At 40.2% G+C, this 16,889-nt stretch overlaps 1 protein-coding gene across 2 annotated transcripts in view; it reads left to right on the forward strand.

Moving 5' to 3' along the window:
- Positions 1–518: 518 nt before the first annotated feature.
- Positions 519–16,889, forward strand: part of G2E3 (G2/M-phase specific E3 ubiquitin protein ligase) — a 67,755-nt gene continuing 51,384 nt past the window's right edge. For both annotated transcript variants that reach the window (XM_043921439.1, XM_043921440.1), the window contains exon 1: positions 519–643. In XM_043921439.1, the coding sequence (XP_043777374.1) occupies positions 573–643 (71 nt within the window). In that variant the 5' untranslated portion in view covers positions 519–572. The remainder of the gene's footprint in view (positions 644–16,889) is intronic.

A 16,889-nucleotide genomic window follows, 5' to 3' on the forward strand; every position in this document is an offset into this window, starting at 1 on the left:
AAACAACGGGGCTCACTCGGTTAGTTCTTTCCTTCAAAGGAAAGATGAAAATAGGCAGATTAACCGGTGGCTCAGACGATAGAATCTGCCTACAATGCGAGAGACCCAGGTTCAATCCCTGGGTCGGGAAGATACCCTGGAGACGGAAACGGCAACCCACTCCAGTATTCTTGCCTGGAGAATCCCGTGGATGGAAGAGCCAGTCCACGGGGTCGCAAAGAGTCGGACACGACTGAGTCACTTCACTTCCTTGGAAGTGAAGAAAATTCAGAACGTCTCAATCCATTTCAGAAACGAGAGAACACTCACTAGCCACCGGGCAGAAATACCAACCCCGCTCCCTCACTTCTCTTCAGACCTAAGCAGGAAGATGCAAAAGAAACTGAAGCGAAGAGAAAAGAGCAGGAAAGCCAACGCGAGGTGTTAGAACAGGGACCCGCCTCGTCCTTCCGCGACTTCCGCGTCACCGCGGGCCCCGCCCTTCACGGGGCGGGGCTGAGCCTTCCTTCCGGGTTGCGGGCGGAAGTGGGAGAATTTGAATTGTGCGGGCCGTTTGCTGTAGCAGCTCGCGGATGGCCTGTGGCGCAGCGCGGGAAGGGAAAAGTGACACGGCCTCTCTGGAACTTCTGCCCAGCGCGCCTTGGTGAGTGGACGTGGAACAGCAAGAAATGGAATATTCCAGGGAGAGAAGCAGGACCGTCGGATGGGTCAGGGGTCTGGAGACCGGACAGTACAGCGGGGGCCTCAAAGAGCTTTTGGGGTGTCCTGTGGTGGGGCCGCATGTGAGGACTTTGGGAAGTTGGCGCAGGGGGAGCCTCTCCCGGGTCAGCGCTCCAAACAGATGGCTCACACACCGCAGCTCTAGAGTATTGGGGATTCGGAGGCCCGACCGCCCCCGAAACTGTTTAAACTGTCGACTTTCTGGTAATTGCAGTTCAGTATTTCCGCCAAGTAGGTTCGAATACTGAAGCTTCAGCAGTAGTTATTGCTAAAGTATTACCATACGCAAAAGAATCTTCCTTTATTAAAGGTGGAAGGTTGGGAGCAGGTTTAGAATGAAGAAATGTTCTACGTGGCTCCGAGTTCCTTCTAAAAGGAGTAGTCTTTCTTACAGTGGACCGCAGGGAATTGGCAGTCTTTGAAATACCTGGTGGGGATTTAAATTGAAATCTGAGTATCCTTTGTATTCAAAACCTGGATATTTTCCTTTCATGGTTGACATTTTTCGTGCACCGCAAAAATCCGAGACTCTTGCTTATTTAAATTGGCTATATAGTAACAGTGGTGAGTCACAAGGGTGTTAGTTTGCTAACAATAGGGATAAGGTTTAGTTCCACAGACCTGCCTTTTTATCCCCGTCATTCATTGGCCGATTAGGTTGTTGTGGAGTCATTTCGAAAGTACTAAATTTTCTGACATCAGGTTTTGTTTTGGGTTTTTGTTTTACTTATTTTTAATGACCGACTACCTCAAAAATCAAATTCTATCTAACCTGCCAACAAAGTCACGCCTTCTGGAATAGTTTAAATGTGTACCCTACGTGCAAACTATAAGTAAGCATTTAAATGTGTAGAAATTTTATATCTTGGCTTGTTGAAAACTGTCAGACTAATTTTGTGTTGCTTTATAGGATCAGATATTTTATGCTGCTTCTGAGATTTAAACATCAGGGTATCATACCATATAAATGTATGTTTCTTTTAAAAAGTAGGACTTAATAATATTCAGAATAAATTTCCCTTTGTCCAGTGCTGGCTACTCCTACTCTCCCGTCCCTGCTAATGAACTTTTGTTTCATTATTAGCCAGGAAAAATAAATGTAAATATTCAGTAGTTATGGTCATTAAAATTTAAACATTTTATGTAGGACTGCAGCAAGACATTAGCTATACTTTGTTAAGGTTTGCTTAATTTCAGATCTTATGATTCTACTTATTATAAGCTACCAGCAAATGGTAATTTCCCCTGTAGAATTCATCTCTACATTTTCTGTTCCTTTTCGTTACCTGGACTCTCTTCTTTGTTTTTTTGCTGTATCTACCTGAATCAGTGAATTTCAATTTTTATTGTGTACACATTACCTTGAAGGATTTGTTAAGTGCTGATTCCTGTATTTCAAATCTCAGAGATTATAATCCCATAAATCTGGAGGATAGTGTTGTGTAAATTTAATTTGAAGGTTAGAAGTTTTGATGAATATTTTAAAAACACTGACTTGGTCTCTCTTAGAGAAGCATTGTAATATGTTGGTTAAGATCATGAAAGTGGAGCCAGATTGCTTGCATTTGATTTCTGTTCTTGTGACTTGGTAGCTGTCTGACCCTAAGGCAGTTAGTTCCTTAACCTTTCAGTGCTTAAATTCCCTCAATTATAGTGGAGATAATAGCAATATCTATCTGGTATGACTATTGTGAGAATCAAATGAATTAGTACACATTAAAATCTTAGAATAGTGTGTGGTACATAGTGAATGATACATGTATCTCCTATGATATTGAGTTACTCTAAGCATTATATGTACATTATGTCGTTAATCTTCAAAATAGCATTGTAATATTTACTATTATTTTCAGATAAGAAAACTGAGCCTACAAGGGTTTTAGCAATTTGTTCTCACACAGCTAGTAAAATGTTCAAACTAGGACAAAAAGTAGATTTTGTTAGAAATTTTATACTTCTTACTGATTGATTTATTGTAATGCTTCCTGCCTCTGTCTGCAATCTCTCCTTCCAAATGTTGCTCTTTAAAAAATTTCTGATGACTTCCCATCATCCACCATATATATTTCAAATTTCTTAGCTTTTTTTTCTCCCCAGAAACCTCAATCTGGTTCCAACCTCTTTTTAAGAATTATCCTCATAATTTTCTGCCATTCTTTTCCATCCTGTGATATTCTGTGATATTACCACAATACTCCAGATCTCTTCTATCATATTTGTGCAGTTAGTCATTGACCTTTTTTATTTCTCCTTAAAATTTGACCCAGTAGGTTTCAGGTACCTTCCTAGACTTACCCAGTGAAGTGCTTCTTCCTCAGTGCAGTTTGTGTGTGTGCTAGTGTGCTCAATTGTGTCTGACTCTTTGCAATCCCATGGATTGCAAAGAAAATCTCTCCTTGGGATTTTCCAGGCAAGAATATTGGAGTAGGTTACCATTTCTTACTCTGGGCATCTTCCCAACCCAGGGATCAAACTCAGTACTCTTGCATCTCCTGCACTGGCAGGCAGAGTCTTTATCAGTGAGCCACCTGGGAAGCCCTCGGTGCATGGTTTAGTTGTAAACAAAATAGTTCTTGTCCTCTTTTGTCTTTTTATCTGCAGTTCTAGGTTCAGAACAATATCTTTATAGTCTGAAACTGTGTATGTTCAGGGAGTGCTGCTTATTTAAAAAATTTTAACACATTATATCTTATTAAGCTGAAAAAGTTAAAAATTGAAAGATGACAGAATATAATTCTGTGTAGCTGTGGTAGAGATTTTAGTGATATCATATACTTTGTAAATTACACAACTATGGAAAAATAAGGATTGAAGTTGTAGAGTCAGAAGACATTTTATGTGGGAAAAAAATTAAGATTTTTAAAAATTTCTTTAAGAGCAGTATTTGCTAATACTCACAGAACTCTGAGTGCGTTATATATAGCTCTTTTAACCTTTATAGCCATTTTATTATTATCCCTATATTAAGGTGAAAAAAACTGAGGCAAAAGATTTAGTAACTTTAAAAAAAAAGGTTGGTTTTTTTTTTTGCATTTAATTTCCTTCCTGCAGGATTTTTTTTATTATAAGATATATTTTAAGTGTAATTTAAAAATTAACTTTATAACAGAGAATTAGCCTCATTTGTACAGAAATGATCATTTCTACATTAATTCAGTTCTAAATTAAGAGGATATTGGGAAATTAAAAACAAAAGTTTGCCTTTCCTTTTCGGTTTAAACAGGTAAGATTGTTACCTGACTTCATTGCCCACAGCCTTTTCTTTAGAAACCTGTCAGTGTTATAGGCACATCATTCTGATGACCAGAGAGTAAAGGTTTGGACTTAGGAGGATATTATCCTAATATACTCTCATCCCACATACCTTCTCCAGCCAAAGTAGTTATTTGAATCAGAGCTGAATGTCTGATGCAGCTAGACCATTCACATCATTTCTTGAATTTTGGAATTGGGATATCCAGAGACTGTTGAGAACCAAGGTGGAAAGGTTGTTACATTCTGAGATGACAATGAAATGATGAAGAAACATGAACAATGGACACAGAGAGCCAGTATATAGAGAAGGAGGGAAGGAAAATCTATTCCCAGAGGCCTAGCTGTGAAGTAAGTCAATATAAACTTATAACTTAATTGCTTTTCCTTTTTAAAGACTATATTTTTGTAAGAGCAATTTTGTTGTTTATTTGCTAAATCACATCTGACTCTTTTGCAACCCCATGGACTGTAGCCTGCCAGGTTCCCCTGTCCATGTGATTTCCCAGGCAAGAATATTAGAGTCTCTTCCTCCTGCAGGGGATCTTCCTGACCCAAGGATCAAACCCGTGTCTCTTGCATTGGCAGGCGGATTCTTTACCACTCAACCACCTAGGAAAGCCAAAGGGCAGTTTTAGTTCACAGCAAAATTGAGGGGAAAATGATAGAGATTTCCCATGTACCCCCTTCCCCACACATGCATTGTCTCTCCCATGATAAACATTCCCCTTTAGAGTGGTGCATTTGTTATAATTGATGAGCTTACATTGACACAAGATAAAGTCTGTAGTTCACTCCATGTGATGATGTGTTTGTATACAAAGGGAAACTTCAACTACCTTAAAAAATAATGCCAGTGTCCCAGAAATACAGAACAGACTTTTGAACTCTGTGGGAGAATGTGAGGGTGGGATGTTTCAAAAGAACAGCATGTATACTATCTATGGTGAAACAGATCACCAGCCCAGGTGGGATGCATGAGACAAGTGCTCGGGCCTGGTGCACTGGGAAGACCCAGAGGAGTCGGGTGAAGAGGGAGGTGGGAGGGGGGATCGGGATGGGGAATAAGTGTAAATCAATGGCTGATTCATATCAATGTATGACAAAACCCACTGAAATGTTGTGAAGTAATTAGCCTCCAACTAATAAAAAAATTAAAAAAAAAAAAAAATAATGCCAGTGTCCATGTAATTGGTGTTTTGTTTGTCAAGTGAAAGTGAAAGTCACTCAGTTGTGTCTGTGCGACCCTATGGACTATATAGTCCATGGGATTCTCTAGCCAGAATACTGGAGTGGGTAGCCTTTCCCTTCTCCAGGGGATCTTCCCAGCCCAGGGATCGAACCCATGTCTCCCACATTGCAGGCGGATTCTTTACCAGCTGAGCCACAAAAGAATATTAAAATTACTGAGGGAAGCACTGATGGATTTTTCTCTTAGAATGTAAGCTTAATGTAGAGGGTTAACTTAAACCCAAACTAAATACTAAGTCTTGCCTGGGTTTTGTATTTTTTATGCCTCGCCTTTTCTATCGTGCTTCCAGTAGCCTAATATCAAACATTCTTACAAATTTTTTTGCTCTCAGATTTTCTAATTTATCTGTTTTGCTGGAATGCTGCTGTTGAAATTTCTCTTACAAATGAATGGTCTTCGTATTAGTAGTAGGCTTTGTAGTTTTGAAATATTTGGGGCTTATTCACTGTGGAATTGGTTTAAAACTGGTGTAGAGTTTTTCATTGAAGAATATCTCACGGTCATTTTTTTGATCCATTTTTCCTATAACTTCCTTTGCAATGATTCTAAAGTAAAATACTTTTATTCATTTAGTAAATATTTATTGATCATCATGCTGGGCATGGTCAGATGTTTTTGTTTTTCAAGTCTGTCCCATAATCTTAGTCATAAGGATACTTAAGGATTATATAGTGCTTTACAGGTTATATAGCTTAACAGTTTCTTGGGATCTTATGACCCTGCAAGGTATTAAGATTCCCATAAAGAAATTGAGTCCTACTCTAAATCAGACATAATTCCACAGTTCTCACTAGGGCAAGAACCCAGTTAAGAATTTCTTTCCTTCCATGGTGGCTCAGTGATAAATAACCCACCTGCCAGTGCAGAAGGTATGGACCCCATCCCTGGGTTGGGAACTTAGTGACTACACAACACCCACAACTTGATGTTATACATTCTGTGCCTGCTTACTCAATCATATCTAGCTCTTTACAACCCCATGGACTGTAGCCCGCCAGGCTCCTCTGTCCATAGAATTTTTCAGGCAAGAATACTGGAGTGGGCTGCCATTTCCTACTCTGGGGATCTTCCCAACCTGTGGATCGAACCCATGTCTCTTATGTCTCCTACATTGGCAGTTGGATTCTTTATCAACTATTCTACCTTTGTTGTTGGTGTTCAGTTGCTAAGTCATGGCCGACTCTTTAGACCCCGTGGACTGCAGCACTCCAGGCTTCCCTGTCCTTCATTATCTCCCAGCTTTGCTCACATTCATGTCCATTGAGTTGGTAATCCTATCTAATCATCTCAACCTCTGCCGCCTCCTTCTCCTCTTGCCTTCAGTTTTTCCCAGCATCAGGGTCTTTTCCAGTGAGTCAGCTCTTTGCATCAAGTGGGCAAAGTATTAGAGCTTCAGTTTTAGCATCAGTCCTTCCAATGAGTATTCAGGGTTGATTTCCTTTAGGATTGACTGGTTTGATCTCCTTGCAGTCCAAGGGACTATCAAGAGTCTTCTCCAGGACCACAGTTCAAAAGCATCAGTTCTTCAGCACTCAGTCTTCTTTATGGTCCAACTCTCAGGTCTATACGTGACTACTGAAAATGCCATAGCTTTGATTCTGTGGGCCTTCGTCGTCAAAGTGATGTCTTTGCTTTTTAATACACCGTCTAGGTTTGTCATAGCTTTCCTTCCAAGGATCCAAGGGTCTTTTAATTTCATGACTTGCAGTCACCATCTGCAGTTTTTGGAGCCCAAGAAAAGAAAATCTGACACTGCTCCCACTTTTTCCCTTTGCGTTTGCAATGAAGTGATGGGACTGAATGTCATGTTCTTAGTTTTTGAATGTTGACTTTTAAGCCACCTTTTTACTTTCCTTTTTCACCTTCATCAAGAGGCTCTTTAGTTCCTCTTCACTTTCTCCCATTAGAGTGGTATCATCTGCGTATTTGAGGTTGTTGATATTTCTCCCAGCAATTATCATTGAGTAATATTCCGTTGTCTAGGTGTACCATAGTTTATCTGTTCATGTACTGAAGGACATCTTAGCTGCTTCCAAGCTGTAAATATCTCTGTGAAAGTTTTGTTGTGGACATAAATTTTTATCTCTTTTGGGTAAATACCAAGATGCATGACTGCATAACGGAGGTAAATCCTGCTTGGCTGTGGCATATCATTCTTTTTATACATTGTTTGATTTTATTTACTTATATTTTATTGTGGCATCTATATTCATGACGTGTTTTTTTTTTCTCTTTGTGATGTCATTGTCTTTTTTTTTTTTTTTGGTATTAGGTAAATGCTGGCCTAATGGAGTAAATTGGAAGTAGTCCCTCTCCTTCTGTCTTCTAAAGATACTGTAGAGAATTGGTATAATTTCTCCTTAAATGTTTGATAGAATTTTACAGTGAACCTGTCTGGGCCTGGTGTTTTCTGTTTTGAAAGGTTACTAATTATTGTTTCAGTTTCTTTAATACAGTTATATTCAGACTGTTTATTTTTTATTGTGTTTCAGCAAAAGTTGTGTTTCTCAAAGAAATGGTCTGTTTTATGGGGCTTCTCTGATAGCTCAGTTGGTGAAGAAATTGCCTGCAATGCAGGAGACCCCTGTTCGACTCCTGGGTTGGGATGATCCTCTGGAGAAGGGATAGGCTACCCACTTCAGTATTCTTGGGCTTCCCTTGTGGCTTAACTGGTAAAGAATCCACATGCAGTGCAGGAGACCTGGGTTCAATCCCTGGGTTGGGAAGATCTCCTGGAGAAGGGAAAGACTACCCACTCCGGTATTCTGGCCTAGAGAATTCCGTGGAGTCCATGTGGTCACAAAAAGTCAGACACAACTGAGCAACTTTCACTTTCATCCAAATTATCAAATTTATAGCCATAGAGTTGTTCATGTGTGTGTTAGTCGTTCAGTTGTGTCCGACTCTTTGTGACCCCATGGACTGTAGTCTGCCAGGCTCCTCTGTCCATGGAATTCTCCAGGCAAGAATACTGGACTATTGGAGTGGGTTGCCATTCCCTTTTTCAGGGAATCTTCTCGACCCAGGGTTCGAATATGCATCTCCTGCATTGGCAGGTGGGTTCTTTATCACTAGCGCCAGCTGGGAAGCCCAGAGTTGTTCGTGAAGTGAAGTGAAATCGCTCCGTCGTGTCCAACTCTGCGACCCCGTGGACTGTAGCCTACCAGGCTCCTCCGTCCATGGGATTCTCCAGACAAGAATACTGGAGTGGGTGCCATTTCCTTCTCCAGGGGATCTTCCCGACTCAGGGATCGAACCCAGGTCTCCCGCATTGCAGGCAAACGCTTTAACCTCTGAACCACCAGGGAAGCCTGTTCATAGTAATGCTATGTATATATATATATTTGTTTGTTTGGTTGGTTGTTTTTTCAATGCCATATGGTTCCTGGCCAGGGATCAAACCCATGCTCCCTGCAGTGGAAGAGCGGATTCTTAACCACAGAACTTCAGGGAAATCCCTACATCCATTTGCTTTTAATCTATGTTTAAAGTAGGTATCTTGAGATAACATACTTAGGTCTTATTTTTTGATCTACTGTGACAAATCTGTCTTCTAGTTGGTGCATTTAGACCATTGGCATACAAAATGATTATTAATATGGATGAATTAATATCTACCATATTTGTTACTGTTTTCTATTTGTTTCCCTTATTCTTTCCTATATTTAGCTCCACTCTTTTTTTTTTTAATTTTTTTTTAATTGAGCATATGAAAGTTTTCATTTTATTTTTACTTATTCTGGAAACTTCTTTTCTTTATGTAGATATGAATTTCTGACCTATATCGTTTTCCTTCTCTCTCAAGAGCTTCTCATAACACACCTTGAAAGGCAGGTCTACTGGCAACATATTCCATCAATTTTTGATTAAGAAAATCTTTATTTCTCTTTAATTTCTAAAGATAATTTCACAGGATACAGAATTCTAGGCTTCCCCCCCCCCTCCCTGCCCCCCAACACTTGAAATATTTCTCCTTTAAATATTACTCCTCTCTCTTTTTACTTGCATAGTTTCTGAGGAGAAATTGGATGTAATTCCTACTCTTGTTTATCTATTAGGTAAGATTATTTTCCCCTGTGACTTTTTTCAGGATTTTTATTCTTTATCTTTAATTTTCTATGGTTTGAAATAATATGTGTAGGTGTAGTTTTTGGCAGTTATCCTGCTTGGTTTTCTGGAACTTCCTGGATCTGTTGTCTGGTGTCTGACATTACTTTGTTATTGTTTCAAATGTTACTGCTGTTACTTTCTCTCTTCTTCTGGTAGTCCAAGAATGTTTTGTTATGCTTTCTGTGGTTATCTCACAGTCCTTGGATATTCTCTTTTTATTTTTGTTTTGTTTCATCTCGGTTTTTGTCCTCTTTGCTTTTTAGTTTTCAAAGTTTCTGTTCAGATATTTTTAAGCTTTTAGAGGTCTTTCCTCAGCCTTGTCCCGTCTGCAGTAAGTCCCCTATGTATAAAGTTTCAAGTTGTGAATTTTCGAAGATTGGAATGTGTGTTTGCATGTCCAGTCACATATTATGTGTGTGGCATATGTTGTCACATGTGTGCATCCTCTACAAACGGTTGTGCTTTTGTGTAGTTTTTGTTGTTGTTCAGTTGCTAGGTCGTATCCAACTCTTTTCGACTCCATGGACTGCAGGCTCCTCTGTCCTTCACCATCTCCCAGAGTTTGCTCCGATTCATGTCCATTGAGTCAGTGATGCTATTTAACCACTCATCCTCTGCCACTGTCTTCTCCTTTTACCTTCAGTCTTTCCCAGCATCAAGGTCTTTTCCAGTGAGTCGGCTCTTCCCATCAAGTAGGTGGCCAGAGTATTGGAGCTTCAGCTTCAGCATTAGTACTTCCAATGAAAATTCAGGACTGATCTCTTTAAGATTGACTGATTTGATCTCCTCACAGTCCAAGGGAGTCTCAAGCATCTTCTCCTGCACCACAATTGTAAAGCATCAATTATTCAGCACTCAGCCTTCTTTATGGTCTAGCTCTCACATCCGTACATGACTACTGGAAAAACCATAGCTTTGACTATACAACCTTTGTTGAAAAAGGTATACTATTTTACTGTACAGTAATGTACTCAACGTTCAGAAAACTGAGATCATGGCATCTGGTCCCATCACTTCATGGCAGTAGATGGGGAAACTGTGGAAACAGTGACAGACTTTATTTTTTGGGGCTCCAAAATCACTGCAGATGGTGACTGTAGCCATGAAATTAAAAGATGCTTGCTCCTTGGAAGAAAAGTTATGACCAGCCTAGCTGTTGCTGCTAAGTCGCTTCAGTCATGTCTGACTCTGTGCAACCCCATGGACTGCAGCCTACCAGGGTCCCCCGTCCCTGGGATTCTCCAGGCAAGAACACTGGAGTGGGTTGCCATTTCCTTCTCCAATGCATGAAAGTGAAAAGTGAAAGTGAAGTTGCTCAGTCGTGTCCAACTCTTCACGACCCCACGGACTGCAGCCTACCAGGCTCCTCCGTCCCTGGGATTCTCCAGGCAAGAGTACTGGAGTGGGTTGCCATTGCCTTCTCCAGTGACCAGCCTAGACGGCATATTTAAAAAGCAGAGACATTACTTTGCTGACAGAGATCCATTTAGTCAAAGCTATGGTTTTTCCAGTAGTCATGTATAGATGTGAGAGTTGGATTATAAAGAAAGCTGAGTGCCAAAGAACTGATGCTTTTGAACTGTGGTGTTGGAGAAGTCTCTTGAGAGTCCCTTGGACTGCCAGGAGATCCAACCAGTCCATCCTAAAGGAAATCAGTCCTGAATGTTCATTAGAAGGACTGATGCTGCTGCTGAAACTCTAATACTTTGGCTACCTGATGCGAAGAACTGACTCATTAGAAAAGACCCTGATGCTAGGAAAGATTGAAGGCAGGAGGAGAAGGGGACGACAGAGAATGAGATGGTTGGATGGCCTCGCTGACTGGATGACCATGAGTTTGAGTAAACTCTGGGAGTTGGTGATGGACAGGGAGGCCTGGCATGCTGCAGTCCATGGGGTTGCAAAGACTCTTACATGACTGAGCGACTGAACTGAACGTATAGAATACAGTATGTTTATTTCAAGCCCAGGATGTCTGGAGTGTTAAAGCAGTAGAGATGTAGCTGGTACTGCTAAGTACTGCTAAGCTGGTACTATAGCACAAAGCAATAATGATGGAAACAAAAGTGAAAATAATTGAAAGAGTGGAGCAGGGTGAAAAGATGGCAATTATTGTGCATTCTTATAACATGAATCATTTAACCAGGCATGATTCTAAAGAACAAAAACAGGATTATGGAACATGTGAAGTCTGCTATGCCTATGTTGTTGACAATAATATCGAAGAAGCATGGAAAAGTGATGGAGAAACTTATCAGTGTGTGGCTGCAGGATCAGTGTCAGTGTCGAGTCCCTCTCAGCTTAATGTTGATTCAGCAGGAAACTCAATGCCTTTATGAAGACTTGAGGAAGAAACTGAGTGAAGAGTCAAATGGCATCTTTTAATGCCATCTTGGCTGGATTCATCAGTTCAAGGCTAGAGCTGCCTTCACAGAGTAAAAGTAAGAGGCGAGGTGGTGAGTGCAGATACAGTAGTTGCCCATTAATTTCCTGAAATACTTTAAGAAATTATTGATGAAGGTGCATGTTGACTTGAGTAGGTATCTTGTGGATGAGACAGGACTGTACTGGAAGAAGATGCCAAACTGAAGTTACATCAGTAAGGAAGAAAAGTGATGCCAGGCTTTAATAAAGCAGCAAAAAAATAGGCTAACTCTGTTGTTTGATGTCAGTGCTTCTGACGATATGAAGCTGAAAATTCTCTTAGTTTATCATTCAGAGAACTTAAGAGCCCTTAAAAACATAGCCAAGTGCTTTCTTCCTGTTATGTGGAGTAGAAACCCCAAAGCCTGGGTTACACAGGCCATTTTCCAGGACTGACTTTTCCACCACTTAATCCTGGAGATCGAGAAATACTGCTTGGAGAAGGACATATCCCATTCAACATTCTTTTGCTGCTCAACAGTGCTCCAGGCCACCCCTCATTCATGATTGACTTCATCCTACCGTCAAAGGAGTGCATCTGCCACCAAATATTTTGTCACTCATCCAGCCTGTGGACCAGGGAGTTACAGCAACTTTCAAGAAGTATTTACATCACACTTCTTGTCAGGCAGTAAAGGCAGGTGATGAGTCTGGAACAGCCTTGTGACAGTTTTGAAAAGACTGTAACATCTACAAGGCTGTAAAAAACATTGACTTTGCTTGGCATGAAATTACAGTTGTCACCATGAATGGGGTTTGGAGGAACCTTTGCCTGTAGTTTGTTCATGATTTTCATGGATTTGAGAAGGTGAATAAGGAGTCCAAAGAAGTCTTCTGCAGCATATTGACCCTTAGTGAGATGTTAGAGCTAAATCTGTAAGGGGATGATTTCACTGAACTCCAGCTTACTAATGAAGGCATAATGAAATAGAGGCTGAGAGAAAGGACTGAGAGAGACAAGAGGAAGAAGTAACTGAAGAATTCATAACACAGGAAATGGCAAGAGAGTTTTCTTGATTTGAGGAAGCACTGTTAGTTTTTGAGGCACAGACCCCAAATGTAGAACAGTACATGAAGGTTGTAGCAGCCATTCAGAATGCAGCCCAGTGCTACCATGTCATCTATGATGAGAAAAGAAGAGCTACTACCTAGACATCACTGAGTAATTTTTTCAAGAGGGTAGATAGAATTGAATCCAGCAAGGAACCAGAACCTGTGCCATCAATGTCAGGCATGAGTGAAATTGCAGCTTGCCCTCCGTCTCCTAGTGCTGGTGATCCTTCAACTCTACCATCTCCCTCCTCCTCTTTTTCCTCTAGCCAGTAACTCTTCTTGCCTGTTCACTCGATGCCATCTCCTGTATGCCAGTTGTACTGTATTGTACTTTTCAAGGTACTATACTGTAAGAATAAAAATGTTTATGTTTCATGTCTGTTTCTTTCTTATGTGTTGTGTGAAAAATATTTTAAACCTTCTGCAGTACAGTACTATATTACTGCTTGTGTTAGTTGGTTACCTGGGCTAACTTTATTGGATTTAGGAACACACTCTCAGAATGGAACTTGTTCATATGTGGGGGACTTATTGAACTAGTTATTCTACCACTTTCTTCATTTCCATTAGTGTTTTTGATCTCTAGCATTTCTTTCTGGTTCTTTCTTAGGATTTCTATTTCTCTGTTTACATTGCCTGTCTGATCTTATATATTGCCTACTGTATCCACTAGAGCCCTTAGCATTTCAATCACAGTTATTTCAAATTCTTTGTTCTGATAGGAATGGATAAAGATGATGTGGTACATATGTATACTAGAATATTACCCAGTCATTAAAAAGAATGAAATAATGCCATTTGCAGCAACATGGATGGACCTAGAGATTGTCATACTGAGTGAAGTAAGTCAGAGAAGGAGAAATAATATATGACATCGTGTATATTGGAATCTAAAAAGAAATGATAAAAATGACCTTACAAAACAGAAGGAGACTCATAGACTAGAGAACTAACTTTTGGTTCTGGGTGGGGGCGGGGGCTGGGGCAGGAGGAGGGTGGGCATTTGGAAGGGATAGTTGGGAAGTTTGGGATGGACATTACACACTGCTATATTTAAAATGGATAATCAATAAGGACTTACTGTGTAACACATGGAACTCGGCTCAATGTTATGTGGCAGCCCTAATGGGAGGGGAGTTTGGGGGAGAATGGATATGTGTATACGTATGGCTCAGTCCCTTTGCTGTTCACCTAAAACTATCACAACATTGTTAATTGGCTATACCCCAATACAAAATAAAGTTTTTAAAAATCTTGTTTTGATAAATCTATCAACATGCCTCCCTTGTCTGGTTCTGATGTTTGCTCTGCCTTTTCAAACTGTGCATTTTGCTCTTTGATATCTCTTGTAATTTTTTTCTTGATAGCCAGATACGAGGTACTGAATAAAAGGAATTGGTGTAAATAAGCCAATAGTAACGAGGTGGTAAGATGTAGAAGGGAAGTGTTTTCCAGTTCTGTGATTAAGTCTCATTCTTTTTGTGAGGCTATGCCTCTGGACTGTGAAGTTTACAATATCTCAGTTTTCTTCTCCCCTTCTCCATGGTACAGGATGGCTAGAGTATGGTGGAGTTTGGTATTAATATTTTTCTTTTCCTGGGTTATTTAGGCTCTGATAATACACTAGCAGATTAGGCTCTGGTTAATTAGTTTCTCCTGAGGGAAGGCCTTATTAAGAACAGAGTGCTTTGCTGTATTTAAAAATGGGCTTCTCTGGTGGCTCAGCATTAAAAGAATCCTCCTGCATTGCAAGTGCCACAGGAGACGTGGGTCCGATCCCGGGTCAGGAAGATCTTCTGGAGTAGGGCATGACAACCCACTCCAGTATTCTTGCGTGGAGAATCCCATGGACAGCGGAACCTGGTGGGCCACAGTCCATAGGGTTGCAAAGAGTTGGACACAACTGAAACAACTTAGCATGCACTAATTTCCCCTGAGGGCAGTCCTTATTAAAAAGAACAGAGTGCTTTGATGTATTTAAAAATGGTAGCTTACCCTCCCCTTGCCAAAACCATAAGGGAATTTTTCTCTGATATTTACTGTGGACTTCTGCTTGGCTTCCTGGTGATAATGGTGAGGGGCCCTGTGATTGTATGCCCCTGGAGTTTTTAACTCTCAAAATTGTCCACACTGAGCCTCCAGCAATTAGTCAGTCAGTTATAGTTTAGGTTTTCCTGCCCGAATACTGGATCCCACAGCAGTTTCAGCTGGTAACTCTTTGCTCAGGTAAGCTGTGATTCCCTGCATGTACCTCTTTACAGTCTCAGAGGGCAGTGGTTTGCTGTTACCTCTCTTACAGATCCAAGAAATATTGATTTGTCTTTTCAGCTCTTGTTAGGATGGAGAAGTGACTTAAAAGCATCTTATGTAGTGCTTTTCCTTTAATTTAAATATCTTTGTTTTTTTTTTAATGGTGGTTAACTTTTAAACATCCATCTGATAATATAATTGTATAGAATAAAATTCACCCATTTTAAGAGTATAGTTCAGTGCGTTTTAGTACATGTATTTCATTATATTAATATCCCAAAATTTGTTTTATCACTTGTCTGTTGATGGAGATTTAGGTTGTTTGTAGTTTTTGGCTATTACAGATAAAGCAGCTGTGAACATTTGTGTACAGTGAACATATGCCTTCATTTCTCTTGGTTGCCTATCTGCCTATTATATGGTAGGTGTCCATTTAACTTTTTTTTATCAAAGTGAAATTCACATTCATAAAAATAACCGCTTTTGTGGATTAAAGATCTAAGTGTAAGACCAGAAACTATAAAACTCCTAGAGAAAAACATAGGCAAAACACTCTCTGACATAAATCACAGCAGGATCCTCTATGACCCACCCCCAGAGTAATTGAAAAGCAAAAATGAACAGTGGGACCTAGTTAAAAGCTTTTGCACAACGAAGGAAACTCTAAGCAAGGTGAAAAGACGGCCTTCAGAATGGAGAAAATAATAGCAAATGAAGCAGCTGACAAAGAATTAGTCTCAAAAACATACAAGCAGCTCATACAGCTCAATTTCAGAAAAATAAACAACTCAATCAAAAAATGGTCCAAAGAACTAAACAGATATTTCTCCAAAGAAGACATACAGATGGCTAACAAACACATGAAAAGATGCTCAACATCACTCATTATCAGAGAAATGCAAGTCAAAACCACAGAGAGGTACCATCTCACCCCAGTCAGAATGGCTGCTATCAAAAAAGCAATAAATGCTGGAGAGGGTGTGGAGAAAAGGGAACCCTCTTACACTGTTGGTGGGAATGCAAACTAGTACAGCCACTATGGAGAACAGTGTGGAGATTCCTTAAAAAACTAGAAATAGAACTGCCATATGACCCAGCAATCCCACTGCTGGGCATACACACCAGGGGAACTAGAATTGAAAGAGACATGTGCACCCCAATGTTCATCACAGCACTGTTTACAATAGCTAGGATATGGAAGCAACCTAGATGTCCACAGGCAGATGAATGGATAAGAAAGCTATGGTACATATACACAATGGAATATTACTCAGCCATTAAAAAGAATGCATTTGAATCAGTTCTAATGAGGTGGATGAAACTGGAGCCTATTATACAGAGTTGAAGTAAGTCAGAGAAAAACACCAATACAGTATATTAATGCATATATATGGAATTTAGAAAGATGGTAACGATGACCCTATATGCGAGACAGCAAAAGAGACACAGATGTAAAGAACAGACTTTTGGACTCTGTGGAAGAAGGCGAGGGTGGGATAATTTGAGAGAATAGCATTGAAACATATATATTACCATATGTGAAACAGATTGCCAGCCCAGGTTCGATGGATGAGGCAAGGTGCTCCAGGCTGGTGCACTGGGATGACCCTGAGGGATGGGATGGGAAGGGAGGTGGGAGGGGGATTCAGGATGGGGAACACATGTACACCCATGGCTGATTCATGTGAATGTATGGCAAAAACCACTACAATATTGTAAAGTAATTAGCCTCCAATTAAAATAAATAAATTAATTTTTTAAAAAGAGTAACCATTTTGAAGTGTATAGCTCAGTGCCGTGTATTCACACATTCACAGTGTTGTGCAAC

The sequence above is a fragment of the Cervus elaphus genome, chromosome 13, assembly GCF_910594005.1.
Source record: "Cervus elaphus chromosome 13, mCerEla1.1, whole genome shotgun sequence".
NCBI classification, from domain to species: Eukaryota; Metazoa; Chordata; class Mammalia; order Artiodactyla; family Cervidae; genus Cervus; species Cervus elaphus.